This window comes from Paroedura picta, chromosome 8 (genome assembly GCF_049243985.1).
Source record: "Paroedura picta isolate Pp20150507F chromosome 8, Ppicta_v3.0, whole genome shotgun sequence".
In the NCBI taxonomy this organism is placed as follows: Eukaryota; Metazoa; Chordata; class Lepidosauria; order Squamata; family Gekkonidae; genus Paroedura; species Paroedura picta.
The window spans coordinates 8,074,720-8,101,032 of record NC_135376.1 but is presented as its reverse complement, the minus strand read 5'-3'; the positions used below and the strand labels follow the sequence as shown (position 1 = coordinate 8,101,032).

Below are 26,313 nucleotides of genomic sequence, written 5' to 3'. Positions count from 1 at the left end.
CACCCAGCCCCTCTGCATGCATAACTGTCTAGAATAGATTGCAGGCTTCAGGTTAAATAGGGCGTCCTCTGAAGGCTGGAAAACCTGAGTGCTGCGTGTTCTCATGCAACGTGCTAAAAGCTGCCTGCCTGGTATGATGCACTGCTCTCCCGGCATGCAAACAACAGCAACCTCTAGTGACTAAATGTGCTCCTCGTGTGAAACCATCCATCCAAAGGAAGGCAGCCGCTAGTTCTGGAGGACTGGCCGGTGCGTTATGGGGTGACAGAAGCCTCAATGCTCTTGAGGGGAACACTTGATGGCACGAACAAGAGAAACAAACCCAAACCTTGGAGCATGGAAAAGGTAGCTTGTTTTCAGATTGTGCAGCATGGGTCTCACACATGCCGGGACGCATTGGGCAGCGCAATCACCTGATGCGTGTGTAGATGGGGCAGGCAGTGGCCTAATGCAGGGACCACCCATTGAAAACACTTGGGACGCTTGTTTATCGCGCTGTGGCAAAACCCACCTAGCTGGCACCCTTGGAGTAAAAGAGGAGGGCACAGCACCCAGCACAATGGGAACGGCCGATTTAGGAGCCCAGGTAAATGTCATTCTTGCATTATTAGCTGTGCTATCTTGGGGAACTGCTCACAGGCTATCTCCAAGGAGCAGCTGCCATTATTCCTTGGGACGTTCTCACCTCTGGCTAGTGCCGAGGATTAGGTTCCCAGTAAGCTACAACTGTTTAGGGACAGCAGCCGTAATTTAGGGAACAAAAACCAGACCCAGGGGCAATCCTACAGCCAAAGCAACAGCCCAGGATCAAGGAGAGTCAGCTAGGTGTGCCGGTTACGAGCAGCAGCTGCTCTAGCAAGCTGGATTCCCCACTCCTCCACATGCAGTCAGCTGGGGGACCTTGGGCTAGTCACAGTCCTGATAGTGCTGTTCTCACAGAGTGGTCCTGTCAGAGCTCTCAGCCCCACCAACCTCACAAGGTGTCTGTTGTGGGGAAAGGAAGGGAAAGGTGCTCGTAAGCCGCCCTGAGACTCCTTCAGGCAATGAAAAGCGAAGTATAAAACCCAACTCTTCTTCACTCCGCCACGGAAGTTTCACTGAATGACCTGGAACCCGTCATGCACGCTTTGGCCTGATCTCCCTCACAAGGGGGTTGATGGGAGAAAGAAGTGTGAGCTGTTCCAGATGCAGGTAAATACCTAAATAAACGGACAGGTTAAGCTTTTGGTATTCAAGACTCAAACATGTACAGCTTTGTCAGTTATTTCCCCCCAGTTCTAAAGCCTTTTTCCCAGTTGAAGTAGGGCTACTCTTCCCATGTTGGAGCCTCTAACATTTCCACATTATCCTTAGGTGTGTGCATTTTAAGCATGCGCCTCAAAATGAAACACAGGTATGCGGCGAACATGCTTGTGATGCAGTGGCACATTTGCACATGCTAAATAACACACTTTCCATCCATTTCAGCCGCCGTTTGCAAGTGGGTGTTCCCATTTCACGCAAAAAATCCGTCTGTAAAGTACACTGGAAAAGAGTTGAAAACGCTTTTCTCAAGAGCGCTCACTACATAGTGGGGAGGGGGTACAGAGCTGATGCGCCTCTGTGTAATGCGTCAAGGGATTCTAAACTAACCTGCGCATCTTTTGAGAACGGGAGTCTGCAGAAATGTCAAACTCTCAACCTTTGAAAAGCAAAAAAATGAACAGCAAAAGTTGTGCATGTGTGAGGGGTTTTATAAAATAAAATCTAAGTTACATTTAGTTTAAAAACATTCTGCAGAAGGACAGCCAAACAGGTTTTGAAGAAATAAGTTACTTTTATTTAACAGGTTCAAAAGCATCATGAAGCTCCAAGCTTTGGCCCAGCCGCATTCGACATGGAGATGTCCCATTCCTTTCCCCAGCCGCCAATATTAGGTATTTTAGACTGATGTGCCATGGAAAAGAGAGAAGAATATCTACAGCGGGGGCGGCCAGAATGTGGCTCTCCAGATGTCGGTGGACTACAAATCCCATGAGCCCCTGCCAGCATGATGCTGGCAGGGGCTCATGGGAATTGTAGTCCAAGGATATCTGGAGAGCTACGGCTTGGCCGCCCCTGATCTACAGCGTCCCGCTGCAATCTTCACATTTTACGGTGAGCAGGATGCTGTAAGCCATTTATCAGCCTCCTTGCCGTGAATTAATTTTATTTATTTTTAATTACATTTTTAAATGAAAATTATTAGATACATTTCTCAAACAGGACAACCGGGCTTGAACTTTGTTGCCTGTGGTTCATTCAGAGGGATTTTTCTAAAAAGTTACATTTCAACCTACAAAACGATGCTGGTCGTGTAATGGAAATTAAACCGTGATTCCCAGACGCCCCGGAGATTCCTAGTTCTACATTTTAGTCTTTTTAAAAAACCCTAATTTTTAAAAAAAATTTCTTTAAAACATACACCCTCTAACATTTGGCAAAAAGGAAAACAATTCTTGTAGGGGACGTGACCGCCAGATCGAAATTCCAGTTGGTTCTTTGAATAGTGACGTTAAATAGGTCACCGTTACTTTTAAACAACCCCCCAAAAAAATCCGCACACTCCTCCTCTCTCACACACAGACACACATAAACACAAACAAGCGTTTATCGGCACCTCCTGGAGCCAGGCGTTTATATTCAGAAGCAAACCACTGTGAAACTAAGCATTTTTGTCCCTGGGCCCAAACTGGCCACGTGTGCTCAGCTCCCCAAAGAGAAGGGGGCCGGGGCTCCCTTTGCTCCGTAGGCTGAACCCCTCCCCTCCCCTCCCCTCCCTCAAAATCCAAAGATGCAACCACACAAAAACAGCCTTTGTTTCTTTGCTACTTAAGACAGCAATGCTTTATGTAATGCAATTTTATAATTACACAGTAATTATAAATCGTGTAGTACCAAACTGATGACAAAGTCCGTTGTTGTCGAAAAGGCCTCAACATTACGAAAGGAAGGATCGGTGGGGGGGGGGGGGAGAAAGAAAAGCACGGTGTTGATGCCCCCCCTCCCCTCCCAAACCTAAGACTTCTGCACAGAGACTGACGTTTCATTTAAAGAGGAGGGGTGGAGGGAGAATACCATGAACACTTAACACACGCACACGGAAAAAAGAAAAACCCGCACAGCATACATCAACGAATCATCCTGGAAATGCTGTACTCAAAATTTCCATAAGAGAAAAACTGGTGCACGCACGCTTTGCAAAATATTCGTAATTCGGGCCTCCCAGTATTTACACAACAGAGAAAAAAAGGAGGGAGGGGACGCTAAAAGCAGAGAAGCAAAATCTGTGACCGGCCACTGCTCCCCCAGCAGCTGGAGAAGAGACTCCGTGTTATCCACGGGTGACCTTGAATGAATGCAAACTCAAGCGTTATCCAAAGGGCCCTGATGGGAAGAAGGGAGGTTCGTTTTTTCAAAGTATTAAGCAGTTTAATACGAAAGGGATTTTTTTCCCCTTCCCTAAAATTATCCTACCGCATGTCTAAAAGTGCATTTCTGATGTGAAGGACAAATGGGAATCAGACATGGAGGCACCGTGGAGACGATGGAGCCTGAACATCTCCTTTGTAATGATTCAAATGGATTTTTAAATGCCTCAAAGGAGGGGAGGGGGGGCATCAGTCTCTGCTTGTGGAGTTCCACCACATTGTAGCCCGAAGGCATTCCAAGTGCTGCTTTCGTACAAACACACACAACAGATGCAAAATGAGACCGTGCTTTGTAGTGAGCGACCCACATTCTGTACGGTACCAATGCCAGAGCAGGCAGCTTAAGGATACAGAGACCCAGGACAGACCTAACAGTTCCTGACCTCTGAACCGTAGAGCAGGGGTAGTCAACCTGTGGTCCTCCAAATGTTCATGGACTACAATTCCCACGAGCCCCTGCCAGCAAATGCTGGCAGGGGCTCATAGGAATTGTAGTCCATGGACATCTGGAGGACCACAGGTTGACTACCCCTGCCGTAGAGAACCCCGGGGCTCCCCTCGCCTCTCCCTTTTCAGGGTTAACGCTACGGACAGCTTTGAGAAGGGTCTACTGATTAGCTCCTACGTCCAACTTTTGCTGGGAGACGATTCAACGTTCATCTCGGCATAGACAGAACAGTCCCTGCGATGCTGCTGCAAAGGGACGGTGGAATCCATGCCGGGGCCACAAGGGCGGTCCCCGTTTCTTACGGTTAGGGGCCAGGGAACGTTCAAGCCAAAGCGAAGCAGGTTTTTAAAGTTCCTAACAGTAAAGCTAATAAGTCGGGGATGTTCTAAACTCTCTCCCACTGAATTGGACTGGACTATACTGTGCTCAATAGAGTCGATACTAGCTTGGGTGAAATGGATCCCCCCCCTCCCCCCACACTTGGTGGGATCTCCGGTCAAGAAGGGGATCCAGCATCAGCGACAACTTTACGTGTCCCTCCACTGCTGGGATGCCCTGCTGCTGCCAGAAAGGTGCCCCACCCCACCCCACTCCCCCCCCTACCCGGTGTGCACTAGAGCTCCCCTGAAGTTCTGCGTCAGGGTGGGGGGGTGCTGATGCCTCCCTTCTGGCAGCCTCGGGAATCGACCTTTTGTTTGATCAAAACAACAGCATGTCGCAGAAAAATTTGCCTCGTGCACTACAGCAGTCCGGAGGGCATCATCAAGATTTCCGTTCTGGGTCTCAGCCCAGCGACTGCCGAAGAAATTTGTCTCTGCTCCTCCTTATTCCATTCCGGCTCCCCCAGCCCTCCACCGGCTAGAGCGGAGAGGTTCACGTTGTGTAATGAGGATTACACATTCAGTCCTGTATTCAAGTTTTAATGTTTCGGTGGAGCTTAACAAGGGACGGGTGGGAGACAGAAGGAGGTGCTCTGGACAAAGAGGAGCTTTGCAACACTACAAAATTTTATGGGGCAACTCGTAGGAGCCGGGTAGGAACGATCCGGGGCTGGCCTTCTCCGCCTGGCAACCACTAGAAGCTCTGCCTCTTTTGAGGCAAAATCACTGAATGTATTTGGGGGGGGGGGAGGGCAGACACAGCAGAGTGAGGTAAATGAAGGCAAAGAGCCCCAAGAATTCAAGGACTTATTGGGGGGGGGGGGAGTTCCTAGTTCCTTGAAAAAGTTGTCCTCCCCTGCCTTGGAAGAACGCTACCCAAGTACATTGCACAGCAGACCAAGGTATCCCCGTGGAGGCTGGGGAGGGGGTACAAATCCTGTGCACCAAATCATTGGGGCTACAGGCACCCCAGTTCCAGCCAAGCTCCATTCAGTACTGCCCATGGCGGATGGGATGCCGGCAGCCACGGGGAGCCGCTAAAAAGACAGAGGGGGGGGGAGCACACCAGTCCTAAGAGGCAGGAACAACAAGTCTTGTGAGATCCAGCAACCCGAGGCCAGGGCTCCAAGAGGCCGATTCAGCGTTGGACATGAGGCACCCAGTGTTTCCGACTATGCTATTAAAACAGGGGGGCGGTCCTGTTACGTGCCCAGTGTTATCTACACCGTGTTTTCAACAAAGTGTTCATCATGGATACAATTAAGACTTCGCTCCAGCACCTATTTAGCCTGATATGGGGATGAAGGGAAGAATCTGGGCCTTTGTTGAAGATTTTGTACATTTGCTTTTTTTTTTTTTTTTTAAGAACAGAACGCCCGCTCGGCCGCTCCCTTTGACAGCACCGGCCCTAGGAAACCAAGATCCTCACCCTCGGCACCCTGGGAGGGGGTTCTCCATCGGCAGAGTCTCTGCAGCTAGCCCAGAAGCACGTTCTTTCAAAAGAGCTGTTTGTTTGTTTTTAAAGAAAGAAAGCCAACAACAAAAAATGTTTCTAAAAAAAAACAAATGGGATGAGATACTCATCTGTGGGATGCTTAACGCCCCAGAGTTTGCTCCGTGAAGACAGAGGTGCTCGACGCAAAACCAGAAACCTCGAAAGTAATGACCACCCGACACGTTTTAAGGTTTATGGGAAAGATGAGGGTCCTCCATTTAAAAAAAAAAAGAAGAAGAAGTCCACACTGCTGGAGTTTTTCTTTAAATAAGCCAGGCGGGTCCTGGGCGAGGAGAGGAGCCCGAGGGGCCCGCAGTCTGATATGGTCCAAGGTAGATCCTTAAAAGGTTGGTCTCGACCCTCCGCCTTCGCTCCGTGAGGATTGGTCTTCAGTCCCGTTCAGTCCAGCCGGCGGAAATCGACTGTGCAATTTGTCCTCGTTCTTTTTATTTGTACAAGGCTATGTACATCCCGGAAGGTCCGTTTGAGCGCTACACGGTCGTACTTTTTATCCCGGCAATTTGAGGGCGTGCAAATTCCACAAAGTCGTCGATGAGAACCGGCCAGGCCCCTGAAAGGAGGAGAAAGGCAGACGGGTTGAATATGCCCCCAGTGAACGTTTCGCAAAATGGAGAATGGGAAACCTTCGCGACAGGAAAGCAGATGTCCACAGAGAGAAATTACACAGCGTGCGATAAATCCTCAAAACAGGCCTGCAAGGGAGGCCGAGGCAAACAATATACAAGTTTAAAACATGCTCTAACAAAATCCAGGTGCCTTCGGGAGGTCGGCCAGAGGGGCCAGATCTCCAGCACTCCCCCCCTCTTTCCCTTGTAAGTGCAAGGAATGCAGCACATTTCTGCCCCAGACGGCATCTTCCCTCCATACCAGGTGGCTAAAAGCCACAGATGGACCTGTGCAGAAGTCCCAAAGAAGGAATATTTATGGGCTGAAGGACTGGGATGGGGTGGGGAAGATGCACAAAAGCATCTGTGTTCAGAAATATGTGGCTGGGGGAGCTTGGTCTGTTTAGCCTGGAAAGGAGACGACTGAGAGGGGATCTGATAACCATCTTCAAGTATTTAAAAGGCTGCCATGTAGAGGATGGGGCAGAGATGTTCTCTCTTGCCCCGGACGGATGGACCAGAACCAGTGGGATGAAATTAATTCAAAAGAAATTCCGTCTCAACATCCGGAAGAAGTTCCTGACAGTCAGAGCGGTTTCTCAGTGGAACAGGCTTCCTCGGGAGGTGGTGGGTTCTCCATCTTTGGAGATTTCTAAACAGAGGCTGGGTAGCCATCTGATGGAGAGGCTGATTCTGCGAAGGCTCAAAGGGGTGGCAGGTGACAGTGGAGGAGCGATAGGATTGTGAGTGTCCTGCATAGTGCAGGGGGTTGATGACCCAGGAGGTCCCTTCCAACTCTATGATTCTGTGATTCATTCTAGATAGTAAACAGTCTGGGGAGTAAACATTACCTTCCTCATCATAATTGGACATATCATCCGCTATCATCGTACTGAAGTCTAGAAGAAGGTTCCAGGTGTCCTTCGGTATAGATCTTTTATGATGTTCCTGCAGGAGGGGAAAACCATGCTGTTGTTATCAGAAGGAAGGTGGAGGCAGAAAGTCTTCCGTGGGCCAGAAGAGGGGCTCCTGTTCAAAAACAGAATCGCGGCATCCTAGAATGGGGGTTGGGGCTGTAAAAGGCCTGCTCCGTGAAAGACACCCTGAGCCATAGAGTAGCGATCCCCAACCTGTGGGCCGCGGACCACATGTGGTCCTTCGACTAATTGGAGGTGGGCCGCGAAGGACGCCTTCTCCCCCCCCGGCCCTTCACTTCATCCCCCCCCCCGGCCCTTTACAACACACTTTGGGTGTCATTGTCTCCCATCACTCCCAGATGGGACTATCTCGTTGCAGAGAAACAAGCTCAGGGTTCCCATTGATTTGTCCTTGTCATGAGTTAAAATTTCCATGAAAATAAAATGTTCCTTATGTTCATTGTTGTGGCGTGTCTGTATCTTATTTTGAAGGGATGTTTAAACATTACCATAGCGATCAGAGAGCGTTAGGGCAGTGGCTGAGAGTAGAGGAGTAAACTACCCCCCCACACCGGGCCTCAGTAAAAGGCGTTGAGTGGTCCCCGGCGATAAAAAGGTTGGGGACCACTGCCATAGAGGACTGTTCAGTTGCTGCAGGAAGACCGACACCCTGTGACCCCCACGGGCCCCTTCCCCATAACCAATTCCATTAGCAAACAGCTCCCCGCATTTCACTGCCACCACCTGCCACTACCCACCACCGCCACCAACCTGTCCTGGCGACCCTGCGGAAGGGGCCAGGCGACCCCACTTGGGGTCGGGACCCCCAAGGTTGAGAACCAGAGTGAGAAGGACCAAGCAGTAGGCGATGCGGATGGCCCTAAAGAGCCAATGCCAATCTGAGCGGACAACTCTGGCCATGATGGACCAAGGGCCTGATTCAGAATAAGGAAGACTCGTGTAAAATCAAGAAAAGGTTTCGCAGCAAGGGCCACAATCTGCCTTACAGACACCAGCCACGGACAGCTGCTTCAGGGCAAACGTTCTTTTTTCTCCCTGGAACACCAGGCCAGGCTTTCTCAGCCAGAGTTTCAGGAAACCCTGGGGTTTCTTGGCAGCCCTGGAAGGGTTTCCCAAACAGGTGGAGTTACTTTTTAATATATGTTTAACATGTGTTAAACATTTATCACGTGATATGATCATATATGGTCATGTTGACCTCCCCCCCCCCAATAGCCACTGATTAGGGCCGATGATTCTGCCCGATTGCGCCACTTCTGGGGTTTCCCAAGGCCCGAAGAATGTTTCAGGGGTTTCTCAACGGTAAACAAGTTAGGAAAGGCCGAGCTAGGCGACAGGAGCAGGCAAGGTCAGAAAGCTACTTACAACACTTTTGCTTACCAATAAAAATTTGTTCCACAAGTCTAGGAATTTAAATCTTCCATGCAGTACTAAATTCCAGTAGGCGATGGCCATTTCTAAATCTGCAGCAGAAAATGGGCATTAATGACAGAACCACACAAAACGACGCCTGCATTTTGAAACCACCGGTTCTGAAAGCACAATAAACTGGAGCGGATTAAAGAAAGCTCAGTACAGGAATGCTCAAGGCCCCACGATCCATTAAGCTGCTCCTATGCCACGGCTCCAACTACAGACTGTAGCTAACGTGGGTCGTCTGTACATGGTGCGCTGCAAGCACCATCGCACACCCTCAGTATCTCCTCCCACAGCAGTAAAGAAAATTTCTGAACCGGAGTTAAGTTCAGACATTTGCCTGAAACCAACCACAGGTCCCCCTCAGACATTATTATTATTATTATTATTATTATTATTATTATTATTATTATTATTATTATTATTATTATTATTATTCGATGGCCTCCATGGCCTGAACCAGTCTGACCTCTCTAAGGGCCTTAGCTAAGTTCCTATTTATGTTATACTGTTGTTGTTTAAGACCACTTAAATTGTGTCATTTAGATCAGTGGTCCCGAATCTGTGGGCCGCGGCCCAGTGTCGGGCCGCGGCTCCCTCTCCCCGCCCCCCCCCGCAGTAAAAAACTTCCCAGGTCGCAAGCTTGCGGCCCGGTAAGCTTCTTACTGCGGGAGGGCGGGGAGAGGGAATCAGGGCCAGGCCGTGCCCGTGCGGGCCGCACCCGCACATTGCGCATGCGCATGGCGCATTCACGCATGCACAATGTGTGGGCGCGGCACGATGCGCGGGCGCGGCCCGCGGGCGTGGCACGATGCCCTGCCGGTCCCCAGCCTCAGAAAGGTTGGGGACCACTGATTTAGATTATTGTTGTTGTGGTATTTGTTTATGTGACATATTAATTTGTTCCATGTATCCCCCCTGGTGTTGTATGTAAACCGCCCTGAGCCATATGGAAGGGTGGTATAGAAATCAAATAAATCAGTAAATAAGCAAGTCAGTCGTTCTGTGCAATGAGTTTTCTATTGACAAAGTTGGCAAAAGAAAATCTGAAAGTGCCCCTGGACACACAGAGCTCTGAGGCCAGAGCAGGCGACCAGGTGGGGAGGACGTTTCCAGGTAGGCCAAGGAGACGTCAGGTCAGAGAGCTCAGAGGTGGCTTAGTGGAGGAACCTCTGCTTGGCATGCAGAAAGTCCCCTGTTCTATCCCTGGCATCTCCAGTTAAGGGCATCAGGAGGTTAGTGGGGCGAAGGCCCCAGCCTGCAACCCTAGAGAGCAGCTGCCATTCTGAGGAGACAGTGCTGGACCCAATGGACCAAGGAAGTCCCCAGAGGCAGGACTCGGGAGGTCTCTCTCAGTGGCTTCAGCAGCAGGCTCCCTTCAGGGATACTTGGCATAGTTTGGTCGGCTTGTGTCACGACCAAGAAAGGACAGCAACGAAGTATACATACCTAAACCCTTCTGTCCTGGGTTCTTTGCGAAGTTGAAAGTAAACTGATAAAAATCCTTAAATCTCCCCGGCTCTTTTAATTCTTGCTCCATTTTAGGAAGCTGGGCCTTCAGTTTCTCTATGCTGTCACATCTGTATTTGGTTAGGGGGACAAAAGGCTGTACGTTAGACGTTACGGCATGCCGTATTTTCAAAGTGCTTTTTAAATACTGCATTCATGATCAAATAGCTGCGCTTATAAGGGGCGGGGAGAGGCTAAGAAGAAGAGCTGTTTTTTTATATCCCGCTTTGCTCTACCCAAAAGAGTCCCCAAACAGTCTACAGGCACCTTTCTTTCTTCCCTCCCTACACAACAGACACCTTGTGAGGTAGGTTGGGCTGAGAGAGCTCTAAGAGAACTGTGACTAGCCTAAGGTCACACAGCTGGATGCATGTGGAGGAGTGGGGAACCAAACCCAGCTCTCCGGGTTAGAGTCTGCTGCGCTTAACCTCTACAACAGGGGTAGTCAAACTGTGGCCCTCCAGATGTCCATGGACTACAATTCCCATGAGCCTAAGTTCACCCAGTTGGATGCATGTGGAGGAGTGGGGAACCAAAACCAGCTCTCCAGGTTAGAGTCTGCTGCGCTTAACCTCTACACCAGGGGTAGTCAAACTGTGGCCCTCCAGATGTCCATGTACTACAATTCCCATGAGCCCCTGCCAGCATTCGCTGGCAGGGGCTCATGGGAATTGTAGTACATGGACATCTGGAGGGCCGCAGTTTGACTACCCCTGCTCTACTACACCATGCTGGCTCTCTAAGTTGGATCCTGTGGCCTCCCTAAATTGAAATCTGTGGACCCCTTTCCCCCTAGAAAGCACCATCATTGTTGCAAAGAAAGCATTCGGGACGGAGAGGCACTGGGCACCTTGTAATCCGCTTGAGCAGAGCAGAGGGGAAATGTTCGGGGACAGAAAATGAGCCACTGGACTTGAATCTAACTACTGAATGAATAAGATCTAGCGGGTAGTTCGTTTCCCCCGTCCTTATGAACAGACATGGGCTTAAGGATACCAACAGGAGAATAAGGAGAGCCATGGTGATGTATGCTCTTCTCTGCAACTTCAAGCTCAAGTGCCTTTTACCAACAATTCCGATGCTATTAAGAGGTACTTTCTGAAGGCACCTCAGGGCAGCTTTGTAGATCTGTGCTCTCCTGAGCTTGGACACAAGAGCATTTGGAAGAATGGGTTTTAGCAGAGCAGGGGGAACTGCCAAAGTCCCTTCCATTGGAGTACAAGCAAAATGCAGCTACGGTGCATTTCTAACCCGATGTTACAAATCCTGTATTTGCTTCAATTTTTTGGACATAAACATGAATTTCAAAACAGTGGTGTGTATATTACAATCAATACTCTGCATTTGAAAAACACGGCTATATACAAAAAAAAACTGAAGCAAATATAAAGTTTGTAACATCAGGTTAGAAAGTGTATTTCAGTAGGTGCATTTTGCTTGTATTTCATTGTTATCTGTAACTACTGTGGCTCTATTGTCCTGAAAGCCCCCTGCATGACATCCAAGAGAGTACAGGGTTGTGGCAGCCAATGCAGAAGTCCGCCTGGAATCAGAAGAAGTTGGTTCTTATATGCCGCTTTTCTCTACCCAAGGGAGTCTCAAAGCGACTTACATTTGCCTTCCCTTTCCTCTCCCCACAACAGACACCCTGTGAGGGAGTTGAGGCTGAGAGAGCCCTGATATCACTGCTCGGTCAGAACAGCTTCATCAGTGCTGTGTTGAGGCCAAGGTCACCCAGCTGGCTGCATGTGGGGGAGTGCTGAATCGAACCCGGCATGTCAGATTAGAAGTCCTGACAGAAGTCCTTGATGTAGCACTCCTAACCACTACATCAAGCTGGCTCTCACTATACCAATCAGCCTTAGGAAACCTGTGGCATGTGCATTTGTTGCATGTGGGTGCCCACAGGTAGGCCGACCTCTGTCAGGCCCCTGTCAAGTTCCCAATAAGCAGGTCTGTTGTAAACAAGCAATCTCTTTATTGAAGAAAATGGTGAACAGACGCAAGGCTTTCCCTTGCTAAAACTAACAAGCAAAACTACAATCCTACTTTTATGTTACCGCAGCCCACCCCTGTTCAAATCTTGGCATGCTTCCCAAGCCAATTTTCCCAGGTTAAGAACGCTCATCAACTTATAAACATTACAGGCATTCCTAAGAGCAGTGGTAGTCAAACTGCGAATGCTGGCAGGGTCTCATGGGAATTGTAGTCCATGGATATCTGGAGGGCTGCAGTTTGACTACTCCTGCCTAAGAGCATAGATCAGTCTGAAAAGGCTGGAAAGATAAAACATCTGCAAGCAAAAGAGCGGTGAAAAACCACTGCACAATTAAAACAGAGGTTAAAAACAGGTCAAGAAAGCATTACATGGCAAGACTGTGAGCCAGGCACGCTGGATCTTGACAGCCTTCCCCACATCTGCTAGCCGAAGATTCTGCTTCCACTCGTGCAGCCACAGCTCAAGACTGGGAACGTTCTGCACGCTCCGGCCGGGCCCTTACCCCAGTTCCGTCATCCCGTCCATGAATTCCATCTTCAAGAACTCGCATTGCGTTGCAGCTCTGAACTTCCAGGCAATGATCAATACACTAATACTGGCGGGGTCCAGTGCTAGGTCGTCACAAAACTGCTGAATGCCATCTATGCCGATTTTATTCTCATCCTGGGGATCTGGAAGCGAAAGGGGAAAAAATCAACCAAGGATTCGCGCCCATTATGTGGAGCATCCAGATAAGGCGGCGAAAATCCTTGCTCCCTGCCCCCTCCTCCACTCCCCCTCCTAGTATGTCTGCTGGCGGGGGCGGAGCTAGCCCAGTGCGACGCAGCACTGTGCGTTGCTGGGCTGGGGCTGCCTCTGCTATGCGGTGCTGGCCCCGCCTCCACCAGTCTCCTGAGGCTGCCCCCGTCCTCCGGAGGGCAGGAGCAACCTTGGAAGACTGGCAGCGGCGATGCCAGAGCACTGAGTGCACCTCTGTCCTCTGGCACCACTGCCTATCTACTGCATGGTCCTCCAGATTAGAGTCTGCTGCTCATAAACACTATACCACACCAAAGAAGAGTTGGTTCTTATATGCCACTTTCTCTACCAGGAATCTTAAAGTGGCTTCCAATTGCCTTCCCTTTCCTCTCCCCACAACAGACTCCCTGTGAGGGAGGTGAGGCTGAGAGAGCCCTGATATCACTGCTCAATCAGAACAGCACTATCAGAACTGTGATGAGCCCAAGGTCACCCAGCTGGCTGAATGTGGAGGAGGGCAGAATCAAACCCAGCTTGCCAGTTTAGAAGTTGCTGGTCTTAACCACTACACCAAGCTGGTTCTAGCATCCCCCTTAGCCTGCTCTGGAAGACACACTGCCCTTGATACAACATCTATGGCCAGGAGCTGCAAATTAATTTTTTTTTAATGAAATTCCAAGCACTTACCTTTATATCGATTATATAATTGTTCTAACTTCTTTCTGTCCAACGACCCTTTTATGTTTTCTCGTACGTACAGCTCAGGATTCTGGAAAAAATTATCTGTCGCCACATCTAGCTTCCAGTCGTTTTGGGACAGACAATTCACGGCGGTCTTCTCGCTGGACTGTGTGAAGATCATGAACTGGCGGACTTTGTCTTTCTGCGAGGACTTCAACTTGTTCTGGAAACGTATCAGAAGACACAGCGGTAAAAACGGCCCTGGGCGGTTGTTTGGAGGGAGACACGTAACTTTCCCCAAAAGCCCCTCAGGCAAATGCCTATACAAGGTCCCTCATCCTGTCCAAACTGCTTCGGATTCCAAACCGCCTCGCTGAATCCTGCACACAACTTCACGGAGCGGAAGAAAAGAGAAAACACATAAAATTGGGCTTGTGCGCCTGCGATATTGCCTCTCCCCCACAACCTTAAATTATAGCCTCCTTGCTCGTGACAGGAATAACACAGCCACATACACACATCTTTAAAAGCTTGACCAGGAAGCACATCAGGTAACTGGACAAGGACAGCACAACGGTGACACAAAGGGACGTGGGAACTACAAAGCCCTTTTTGAATTCGGCCGCCCTCCATTTCAAAAGGTGGTTTGGGAATTCAGCCATTTAAAGGGAAACATAACAGTCCTTTTTAAAAAGCCAAAACCCCTAAAGTACAGCTTGAAAGCAGTTTAAACATTTCTGCGCCACCTTCCCACCCAGGTTCCTGAGGCAGTGAGTTTCCTTTTAAAACGATCTAATGTATAGCCTCAAAAAGAACCAGGCAGAGTTCAAAGCACAGTTCTTTCGGGGAGGGGGGGAGGCTATATTGGATGGCAACATCCAGAATGAAGTATGGTAACAAAACCAAAACGCCAAAGGATGGAGGAAATATGCCCGAGTCTCTGAGAATCCTGTACTGCAAACTCTGGGGCGTGGGGGAAATAGACCAACTGTGATCCATGCCAAGGTCACCTCCAAATTAGACTACTGCAATCCGCTGTACGCAGGGCTACCCTGGTATGTGATCCAGAAACTTCAACTGGTCCAGAATGCAATGGCCTGGCTCCTCACTGAAATATTTTTCAGGCCCTCAGAGAAGCTTATGCTTGAGCTCAGAAAATCTGCTCAAGATCCCTGGTCCCAGAAAAGTGAACCTGGCCTCAACCAGAGCCAGGGCCTTCTCTGGCCTGGTGGAACACTTTCCTGAATGAGACCAGGGCCCTGCACGACTTAAAACAGTTCCGCGAGGCCTCCAAGACACAGCTGGCCCACCAGGCCTATGGCTCAGACTCACAGAAATACCACATAATAACATCCCAACCACCATATAGCTTGCTGGGAGTGGCAGGTAATAAATCCAAATAATAATAATAATAATAATAATAATAATAATAATAATAATAATAGTAGTAGTAGTAGTAGTAGTAGTAGTAGTAGTAGTAGTAGTAGTAATAGCAGCTAATTTCATCTCAGCCCTTTATGTCCCTTCCTTCAGAGGGAAGGTGGTGAGCCTCTGATTTTTAAAATAAATGGGTTGTAAGAACAAAGAGTTTAATGTTTCAAGGTGTTTAATCATTCTATTGGATTGGATTGATGGTGGAAGCCATCTCTGGCCCCAGGGGAGTGTACAGTTATGAAAAATAAATATAAACAGCGTCATGGCTAACTGGAGATGGGGAAGGGAGGGACACAGCAACCAGAAAACAAGGACACCAGCATCACCATGTCAAAGCAACTTTACTGTGCCAACTCTTCATGGGATAAAACAAGTGATGTCATATATATATATATAATGTATTATAAAAGTGAAAAGCCATTTAGCCTTTCCCCTATCTGGGGGTGGCCAAACTGGGGCTCTCCAGACATCCATGGACTACAATTCCCATGAGTCCCTGTTGAGCCTCCATTGAATACGTTCCTTTTCAGGTCCTTTAACGGAAAAGCTTAGTGAAGGCTGATCCTTTTAACTGACCCTGGGCAGTAATCTGGACATGCTTGCATCCCTTTAAAAAAAAACTTTTAGATTGCTTTGTTTATCTGAATTGAAAACAGTTTACAAATAAAGTGCCAAAAGCCGGAAAACAGCAAACATCACCCAAACAGTCTGAAAACGGGCATCTGCTGGAGAGGATCCAAAAAGCAGGGTTACTGCATTTTTAAAGCATGTGCTACGACATCAACGCACGCATGGCAAGGAGTGATAAGACGCTTATCGTGGGGTACTGCCCTATCAAGCCGGAATCCAAAGAGCGACTCTGGGCAGGCCCAGAGGCCGAGGAGAGCTCAGAACTTTTTTTCTTTGCAGGACAGAGCCCCCCCTGCCACTATGCCATGTCACAAATCACTTGTCAACTGTCCTTCACATTTAAGTATGGCCTGCTGGTAGGCCAAACCTGCTTTGAACACACCTGTCGTTCCTGAGATTCCCAGCTGCAGTAACAGGCTCGTATGATGCTAGAATGCTCTAAGTCAGGGGTCCTCCAGATGTCCATGGACTACAATTCCCATGAGCCCTTGCCAGCATTTCTTCAGAGGAACTGATCTCTTTAGTCTGGAGATGAGCTGTAATTCCGGGAGGTCTGACATCCCTGATTCTGGGAGATCTCCATGTCCTACCTGGGGGCAGGTAATCCTTCTTCATAGGGCTGCGCAAGGTGTTGGGAACTACCTCACAGGCAGGGCCAGATTTTCCTATAGGCTGACTAGGCTTCAGCCTAGGGCCTCAAGATCAAGAGGGGTCTGTATTCTACATTTTTTAATAAAAGTTAGTACCAATCACAACATGTTTCATTTAACATATTGATATATATCACAGTAATGATGTATTTTATTATCTCTCATCATGTAATTTATAAACTTAAAAATGGGAGGTGAAAGGGAATAGCCTAGAGCAGGAATAGCCTAGAGCAGGGGTAGTCAACCTGTGATTCATGGGAATTGTAGTCCATGGACATCTGGAGGACCACAGGTTGACTACCCCTGCTCTGTCGGCCAATACATATTGGCAGGGGGGGGGGGAAACGAAAATATCTACTGTATCCTTCTCGATGAAGGCTGTTTGGTGTGGGGCATAGACTGGCACATGAATGCCTGGTGGCCAAAGCCTTCCTTCCCAGCCGCCTCCAAACCGCCTGGGATGGCAGTGCCACCCTGAATTCTACGGAGGTGTACCGCAAATCTCTTGGGGTGGAAGGACATGTTAGAGGTGACACTGAAAATGGCAGCCCTGTGCCAAGCTCTCCCCTCCCCCTCATAAATCAGTCATGCTGTGACATCACCACATTGCACATTTCTCTCCCCTGACGTTGCACTGCTAGCTGGCGGAGGAAGGAGCAGTGTGACGATCTCACAACGTGGTGGTTTGAGGCGGGAGCCTCATAGCCCATGAAGTTGGAAAACAATTCAATTTCGTATCTGAAGGGGCTCTGTTTTTCAGATTTTTGAGGAAACCTGTAAGTGGTGATAGAAGAATCTACACATACACACACTGCTAATAGGAGTCACATCCTAAACAGATCCACATCACACCTCAGCTCCCCCTACAGCAGGGATGGCCAAACTGTGGCTCTCCAGATGTCCAGCGGCTAGAGTTACCAGATGCTGGCAGGGGCTGAAGGGAATTGTGGTCCATGGATATTTGGAGAGCCACAGTTGGCCACCCTTGCATTAGCTCAATCAACACCCACAGGTCCTGTAGAACAGGGGTAGTCAACCTGTGGTCCTCCAGATGTTCATGGACTACACTTCCCATGAGCCCCTGACAGCATTTGCTGACAGGGGCTCATGGGAATTGTAGTCTATGAACATCTGGAGGACCACAGGTTGAGCACCCCTGATGTAGAAAACAGGGTGACAGCCCCCTCCTCTGAGTTACTTGCTGTTGGGATCCTGCTACAAAGGAACACGACAAGAGGGGGAAGGGGAAGGGGAAGGGGAAGGGGAAGGGGAAGGGGAAGGGGAAGGGGAAGGGGAAGGGGAAGGGGAAGGGGAAGGGATAAACAGAGTTAGAACACATTTGCTGTGCAACCAGAGGCACAAGTCTCCAAGGCAGCATGTGTGTAAGGGAAAAACGAATCATATTGACTTTCCCTCTACTGTAACTTCAAGTTCTGACTGCAGGAACAAACCGTTACAACCTTATTGGATGGCAAAACAAGTTGGACATTGAATTGTTCCCCGCTTTTAGAGGGTGAGAGGAAGACGTCCTGCTCCACTCGAGACGCCTACGATGGCAGAAACGTGCCCTGACGGCATTTCAGTGCGCACTGGGGAAACGCTCCATTCTGTCGGCCTCTTCCCAGGAAGCTGGACGTTTAATATATATGTTGACAACAAATTAGTGTCGAGGATAAAACATCCTGGGCGTGTTCGCCGAGGCCAAAGTTAAATGCATTCATGCACCTTAAGTGGAACAAGATAACACTCCCTGCACTTCCTGAAATGCCGGGCGTGATGTTTTGAGGCCGATGCAACGCGGCTGAGGCAACAAGTAGGGAGATCACGTAATCGAGCAACATTACACAAAGGGATCTCAAAAGTCCATTAATACACGTGTTTGAAAGTAAGAGCTAGGAGCACCATCACGGCCTACAAGATATTTAGGGCACAGAGTCAGAGTTGGACCGTCAAGTCCAGGGGTAGTCAAACTGCGGCCCTCCGGATGTCCATGAACTACATTTCCCATGAGCCCCTGCCAGCATCTAGTAACTGCAGCCACTGGACATCTGGAGAGCCACAGTTTGGCCATCCCTGCTGTAGGGGGAGCAGAGGTGTGATGTGGATCTGTTTAGGATGTGACTCCTATTAGCAATGTGTGTTCCCAGGAGCCCCTGCCAGCATTCAGGGGAATTGTAGTCCATGGACATTTGGAGGGACGCAGTTTGACTACCATTGCCCTACTCAATGCATGATCAGCCCAGTGCATCCATGAGAAATATTTGTCCAGCCTGATTGAAGACTGCCTGGGAAGGAGAGCTCACTACTTTCCTAAACAGCCAATTCCGCTGCTACTCTGTGAGAAATCTTTTCCCGATATCTAGCCGGTTCCATTCTATATGTAGTTTGAAAGGAAGTTCCGACAAAATCATAAAGATATACAATCACGCGGACAAAACAGAAAAATGAGGGATCTTTTGGCGTTTGACGAGTAAGGCAGTGGTCCCCAACCCCCAGTCTGGAGAACGGTACTGGGCCACGGCTCCTCCTTGTCCTCCTCCCCGGCTGCTGCCTCAGGGGCTGCCCTGCCACTCTGCTGCCGGTTCACCTTCGGTGCTCTCCGGTGGCCGCCATGGCTGGGGCTCCCCCTCAGCGTGGCACTGTGCGGGCGATGGGAAGTCAGGGGTGCCAGCAGGAAAGCAAGCGGAGCAGGGGCTCAGGCAGCGGTGGTGACGTCCCTCGGCAAAAGACTACCCCCCCCCGGGCCTCAGTAAAATTGTCAAGCAAAAAGGTTGGGGACCACTGGAGTAAGGGATATATTGTGGCACACAACCTGTGCAGATGAAGGGTTATCCTCGGCAGAATTTCATGCCCACTGGCTTGTCTTTCTGACACTCAGGTGCATCTGAGGCCAGAGGGGAAAAAACCTTGTAAACAACAGAGCCAAAGGGCCATGAACTACAACACAACTATTGTTGTGGGTCTGTGAGAGTTCTATGCCAAATCCACATGCGTACAAACAGGCAAACAGAACGACCCATTCACGACAGCCGCGAGAATACTGTTATGTCATGCCAGCACACTGCCCACCCCACCAGATTAAGCCCACAATGGCCGAATCAAATTTGCTAATAAACCCTAAAGCAGCAATTTCCTTGAAATCTTTCTCTTGGCAGTGTGACATGGAGGTATGCCACGGAATATCCACAGATACTCAAATGTTCTCCCATTCACTTCGGAACATTTTTATTTTAAAAGTCAGATTTGGGTCCACCTATTCTCTTGCACGCAGGCATCAATGGATGGTGTCCAAAAGCCATCAACAGATGATGTCCATTATGGCACTGGAGGATAGAGCTGGCAGTTGGGCCTTTCCTGACGCTGTGACAGATTTTGTCAGCACCTGCAATACAGAGCTGCCCGAGAAGCTGGCTTCCGGGTTCACTGATTTCTGCCCATTTCCCCTTTCCACTGCAGACCTCTAACTTTCCTCTTATGGTATTCCTAGGGGTTTCCCTGTACTCCCAGGAGCAGCATTTCAGGGGGCATTTAGAGCTGCAGCAGGTGGGGGTATGTGAAGAAGTTCCACTCCGCTGGCGGAAATCCCTACTGTCAGTTGAAATGTTCCACCACATCCCATGCAAAGATGGTTGGTAAAGAAGGCAGGTCTGCCAGCCCTGGACCACTAAACAGCTGGATTCAATGCCTTTTCTTATCAAGTAGCAGATGAGTTATGGTAGCACCATAGGGCAGGGGTAGCCAAACTGTGGCTCTTCAGGTGTCCATGGACTACAACTCCCATGAGCCCCTGCCAGCACATTGTCTCTCAGTAGCAACCCAGCTCTTCCATGCTAGTCTCCCATCCGCATCCTAACCAGGGCCTAGTCCTGCTTAGCTTCCAAAACCTGACCAGATCATTCAGTCCAGACCTGGAGTCCAGTAGCCCCTTAGAAACCCGTAAGTGGCTCACTCCGCCAGAAACCTGGGTGCGATCCTCAATGCCTCCCTCTCAATGGAGGCACAGGTCACGGGAGTACCACGGCAGGCTTTTTGACATCTACACCAAGCCCAGTTACTAGCGCCCTACTTGGCCCTGGAACATCTAACCACAGTGATCCATGTGACAGTCATCTCTAGATTAGACTTCTGCAACTCGCTCTACGCAGGCCGACCCTTAACCTTGATCCGAAAACTGCAACTGGTACAGAATTATGCTGTCAGAGTCCTCACAGGTACACTGTGGAGGTCTCACCTCACGCCTGCTCTCCAACAACTGCCCTGGCTCCCAGTTGAATTCTGGATCAGACTTGGTAATCACGTACAAGGCCATATGTGGTCTGAGACCAGCGTACCTGAGGGACTGCCTCTCTAATCTTCGCAGAGCGCTACGCTCTGCCACCTCCTACTGGCTGGTGATCCCTGGCCCTAAAGAACCATGTCGGACCTCAACTAGGGCTTCTGGCCCCCACCTGGTAGAATGAGGTCCACCTGAACGCCCACAATTCCACAGGGCCTGCAAAAGGGAGCTCTTCCACCAGGCATTCGGTTTTTGGCTGACCAACTTAACATCATTCCGCTGGACCTCCAGACATCCTCCCCACACTCTGAACTCAATCCGACCTCCTATGAAATCACAGAGTTGGAAGGAACCTCCAGGACCATCTAGTCCAGCCCCCTGCACAATGCAGGTACGAGAAAATTATTGTTGCATTGTGAAATATTATAGTTATAATACTTGTCGCCTTCAGTTATGATTCCCATCGTTACGGTTGCTGTGTTATGAATTACACTGTATTATCCCTATGCTTTATTTATTTATTTTATTTATGTTTGAACTTCTATACTGCTGCTCCCAGGAAGCCGGCTCCTGGCAGTTTATGAGAAAAAATAACATAATATCCAATAAAGCATATAATTAATAACCCCTTAACCCCCCCCCCCAGAACCACAGAAGATGTCCAAGAATAGGTCCCTCCCCATGCCCCGGAATATCGGAGGTGTAGATTACTGAAAAAGTGGCTAGCAGATAAGAATGGTATAGGCTCCTAGCAAAGTCTAGTACCGTGCAAGGGGGGGGCTAAGGGGGAGGGGGGACCCGATCACATATCCCAGGGCCCCTACCCGGCCTCAACCCAACGCCTGGCGGAAGAGCTCCGTTTTGCAGGCCCTGCGGAACTCTGAGAGTCCAGACAGGGCATGCAGCTCGTAAACCGCCCTGAGCCTCAGGGGTGGGCGTTATAGAAATGTAAGAAGTAAATAAATAAGATAAGTAAGATTTTCAGGATGTGAGCTTTTGAATGACAAAGCACTCCCTGCCAGAGCTTTGACTCTCAAAAGATCGTGCCCTGAAAATCTAATTGGTCGCTGGACTCGATTCTAGCTGTTCTACTGCTAGCCCACATGGAATCCTCCTGAAACCAGATCCTTAAATGCAATGCTTCCAGCTTGGAGCACCAACAAGGGGTGTTCTTTGACTTTATCTCCTTGGTCTGCCCAGTAATAGGCACCTCTCCAGCACCAGTGTGCTTTGTCACCTGCCCTGCAGTTTTGAGGGTACCTAAATGACACATGAGGATATAAAAAGGCACCCTCCCACCTCCTAACTAGGAGAAAAGGAGAGCAAAATTTGAGTCCAATGGAACCTTTAAGCCCAAGAAAGATTTATTCAAGGCGTGAGCTTTCCTGCGCATGCACACTTCCTCAGAAACACGAAAGCTCACGCCCTGAATAAATCTTTCTTGGTCTTAATGGTGCCATTGGACTCAAGTTTTGTTGTGCTACTTCAGACCGACACTAGAATCTAGGATTAAAAGGAGTCAGAGAACTCCATTTCTACCCTACTAGAGTCTGACAAAGGGAGCTCTGATTCTCAACAGCTTCTACCCGGAAACTCTAGTTCAGGGGTGGCCTGAATTTCCATGGGTCCATGACATGCTCATGGGAATTGTAGTCCATAGACATCTGGAGAGCCAGTTTGGCCACCCCTGCTCTAGTTGGTCTCTCTACACTGGACTGGAATAATAGTGTTCTACTCTAGATCAAGATGGATAGCCATGTCAGCTTGTCTGTAGCAGTACAATAAATAGAAAAGAGGCTAACAGATAATAACAGTGTAGAAGAAGAGTTGGTTTTTATATCCTGCTTTTCACTACCCGACTTACAAAGTGGCTTAAAATCAATCACCTTCCCTTCCTCTCCTCACAGCAGACACCCTGTGAGGTAGGTGGGGCTGAGAGAGCCCTGACAGAACTGCTTTAAGAACAGCTCTAACAAGACTTACAACGATATAGGCTAGATATCAGGGGGGAAAAATTCACAGTCAGAGTAGTTCAGCAGTGGAATAGGCTGCCTGAGGAGGTGGTGAGCTCCCCCTCACTGGCAGTCTTCAAGCAAAGGTTGGATACACACTTTTCCTGGATGCTTTTAGGATGCTTTGGGCTGATCCTGCGTTGAGCAGGGGGTTGGACTAGATGGCCTGTATGGCCCCTTCCAACTCTATGATTCTGTGATTCTATGATTCTAGGACTGTAACTAGCCCAAGGTCACCCAGCTGGCTGCATGTGGAGGAGTGAGGAATCAAACCTGGTTCCTCATATTAGAAACCACCACTCTTAACCACTACACCAAAATGGCTCCAAGGATCTTTTGCGAGTCATTGCTCATTTGAAGTAGTGACTCATGAAAATTCCCACCCTGACCCAAATTTGGTGAGCCTTTAAGGTGCTACTGGACTCCTGCTCTTTTCTCTTGTTGTACCATAGGGCCCACTGACACAAGAGTGGGAGAATAAATGCCATTTTAATCCCTGCAAACCCCACTGACAAGCACAGGACCCACGCCACAAGAGCTTCCCCCACAACAATGTCCTTAAAGATCTTTTAAAGGTGCCACAAAACTCCACCAGAGAGGTCATTCTGGCTGCAGCCCAAACAGACGATCGATAGACGATAAATAGATAAATAGACGACAGTTACAGATAGACACATGACAGACAAATGATAGCTAAACGGCAGCTATAGATTGATAGAGGATACAGACCGATAAGACAAGCTATAGATCGATTGATAGATGACTGATAGATGATATAGATAAGTAAATGATAGATATTGATCATTATAAATTGCTAGACTACTAGATAAAATTATATACAGATAAAATATATTGATAAACAATAGGTAAACGATAAGATGATATATTAATGCTGCAGATCGATGAGAGGCAAATAACGATAGAGACTGCGAGACGGATAGATAAATGATATAGGTAGATGATGATGATGATGATGATGAAGAAGGCAGACGGACAAATAGCAAGAGAAGCCTCAATTCATGCCCAGCAGAGGTGCCTTGCAGGCCCCACAGCGAGGTCCAGGAAGAGGGTCCCCCTCCACAGCCCCGCCGAGAGAGGCCCAAGCGCCCCAGGCCAAGGACGGGACCCCCACCCCCACCCCCACCCCCACCGCGACCAGCATCAAGGGCCGCCCCCGCAGTGAGGAAAGCCGACCCTGCACCCCTCCCTCGCAGACGTCCAGCCTGCCGAGCATTTCAGGAGCGCGGCGCCCTGCCCCCAAAGCCCGAGGAGGAGGAGGAGGAGGAAGCGGCGGAGGAGGAGGAGGCCGTGCTGGCTGCCCCCGGGTGCCCCCTCCCTCCTCCCGGGTGCCTCAGCGGGCCCCTCCGCCCTCCCGCCCTCCCCCGCTAGGCCGTGGTTGCCAGGCGATGGCGGCGCCCGCTCGCCTCCCTCCTCCCTCCCGGGCCTGGGCCTGGTCCTGGCGGGGCGCTCACCATGGTGGGGGCTGCGCGCGGGCCTCGCTCCCCTCCCGGGCCGGCTCGGGCGGACACTGAGGCGGGCGGGAGGGAGGCGGCGGCGGCTCCCGGGGCTCCTCCTCGCGGGCCCTGCCTTCCGCCGCCGACCCGCTCATGCGCACTGCGCCCAGGCCGCCCCGGGCCCCGACCGCCGCCTGCCCGCCCGCCTGAGGCCCAGCGACGCCGCCCGCCGAGCCCCCGCCGGCCACCCGCCGCCTCGCGCCGCCGCACGCCCCGGGCGAGCGGCGTCTGCCCACCCCGGCGGGGGGCTGGGTCTCCCGGAGCCGTAGCCCTGGCAACCCCCAGGACGGCCGGGAGATCGCCCGGGAGTGCCAGGGAGGAAATCAGCTGCTCTGGGCAGGGGGGAGGGGGCTCTGTGGCATTGTACCCCGCTGAGGTCCCTCCCCTCTCCAAAGCCCACCCCCCATACGCTCTCCCTCCCCCTCTCCCGCCATCTTAAGGCATTCTCCAGTCCCGAGTTGGCATCCCTAATTCAGAACACAGGGATCCGTTTCCCTGGAGATAATAGCTGCTGGGGGAGGGGAGCCCTATGGCATTATACCCCGCTGAGGTCCCTCTCCTTTCCAAAGCCCACCCCCCATACGCTCTCCCTCCCCCTCTCCCGCCATCTTAAGGCATTCTCCAGCCCTGTTGGCATCCCTGATTCAGAACACAGGGATCCGTTTCCCTGGAGATAATTGCTGCTGGTGTGGGAGGGGGGGAGCTCTATGGCATTATACCCCACTGAGGACCATCCCCTTTCCAAAGCCCTCCCCCTCTCCCGCCATCTTGAGGCATTCCCCAGCCCAGAGTTGGCATCCCTAATTCAGAACACAGGGATCCGTTTCCCTGGAGATAATAGCTGCTGGGGGAGGGGAGCCCTATGGCATTATACCCCGCTGAGGTCCCTCTCCTTTCCAAAGCCCACCCCCCATACGCTCTCCCTCCCCCTCTCCCGCCATCTTAAGGCATTCTCCAGCCCTGTTGGCATCCCTGATTCAGAACACAGGGATCCGTTTCCCTGGAGATAATAGCTGCTGGTGTGGGAGGGGGGGAGCTCTATGGCATTATACCCCACTGAGGACCATCCCCTTTCCAAAGCCCTCCCCCTCTCCCGCCATCTTGAGGCATTCCCCAGCCCAGAGTTGGCATCCCTAATTCAGAATGCAAATATCAGCTCAGGAGAAAATGGCCGCTTTGGGGGGGGGGGAGCATTATACTCTGCTCTCCCTTTTCCATAACACCCTCACCCCGAACCTCCATGCATTCCCTGGAGATAATAGCTGCTGGGGGTGGGCATTATACCCCGCTGAGGTCCCTCCCCTTTCTAAAGCCCAACCCCCATAGGCTCTCCCTCCCCCTCCATCTTGAGGTCTCCCCAGCCCATGTTTCCCTTAAGATAATAGCTGCGGGGAGCGGGGGGAGCTCTGCGGCATTATACCCCGCTGAGGTCCCTCGCTTTTGCAAACTCCACCCTCCATGGGTCGTGTCCCATCCCCCCCTTCTCTAGGCATTTCCCAACCCAGAATTGGCAGCCCTAATTCAGAATGCAAATATCAGCTCAGGAGAAAATGGCCGCTTTGGGGGGGGGGGAGCATTATACTCTGCTCTCCCTTTTCCATAACACCCTCACCCCGAACCTCCATGCATTTCCCAACTCAGACATGGTAACCCTAATTCAGATTGCAAGGTTTTCCCGTGAACCTCAGGCCAAATTTGGGGTGGGCATAGGAGAAGGCACCTTGAATCATCAAATAATTAAACTCTGGAATTCAGGTCCAATGGCTACAGACATGGCCGTCATAGCCAAATGTACAGGGGGATTAGATTCATGAGGGAAAGCAGCCTGTTGTAACCCGATCTTGGCTGGGAGACCACCAAAGACAGTTCTGGGCAGGAAAGCAATGGCCACCGACTTCTGCATCTCACCTTGAAAGTCTCTTGCTGTGACTTAACAGCGTGGGGGGAGTGGCTAAGAGCAGTGGACTCTAATCTGGAGAACTGGGTTTGCTTCCCCACTCCTCCACATGCAGCCAGCTGGGTGACCTTGAGCCCTTCATAGTTCTCTCAGAGCTCTCTCAGCCTCACCTACCTTGCAGGCTGCCTGTTGTGGGGAGAGGAAGGGAGAGGTGCTTGCAA

General features: G+C 50.3%; 1 protein-coding gene across 1 annotated transcript; it reads right to left on the bottom strand.

Annotated features, from left to right (window-relative positions):
• Positions 1–5,951: 5,951 nt before the first annotated feature.
• On the bottom strand, positions 5,952–24,496 carry DCUN1D1 (defective in cullin neddylation 1 domain containing 1). Its single transcript, XM_077348291.1, has 7 exons — positions 24,154–24,496; positions 13,686–13,902; positions 12,763–12,931; positions 10,202–10,332; positions 8,717–8,799; positions 7,250–7,346; positions 5,952–6,343 (listed from the first exon to the last, which is right to left on the bottom strand). The coding sequence occupies exons 1-7, from the start codon at positions 24,154–24,156 to the stop codon at positions 6,264–6,266; spliced, it is 780 nt and encodes a 259-aa protein (XP_077204406.1). The 5' UTR covers positions 24,157–24,496; the 3' UTR covers positions 5,952–6,263.
• Between the last annotated feature and the right edge of the window lie 1,817 nt (positions 24,497–26,313).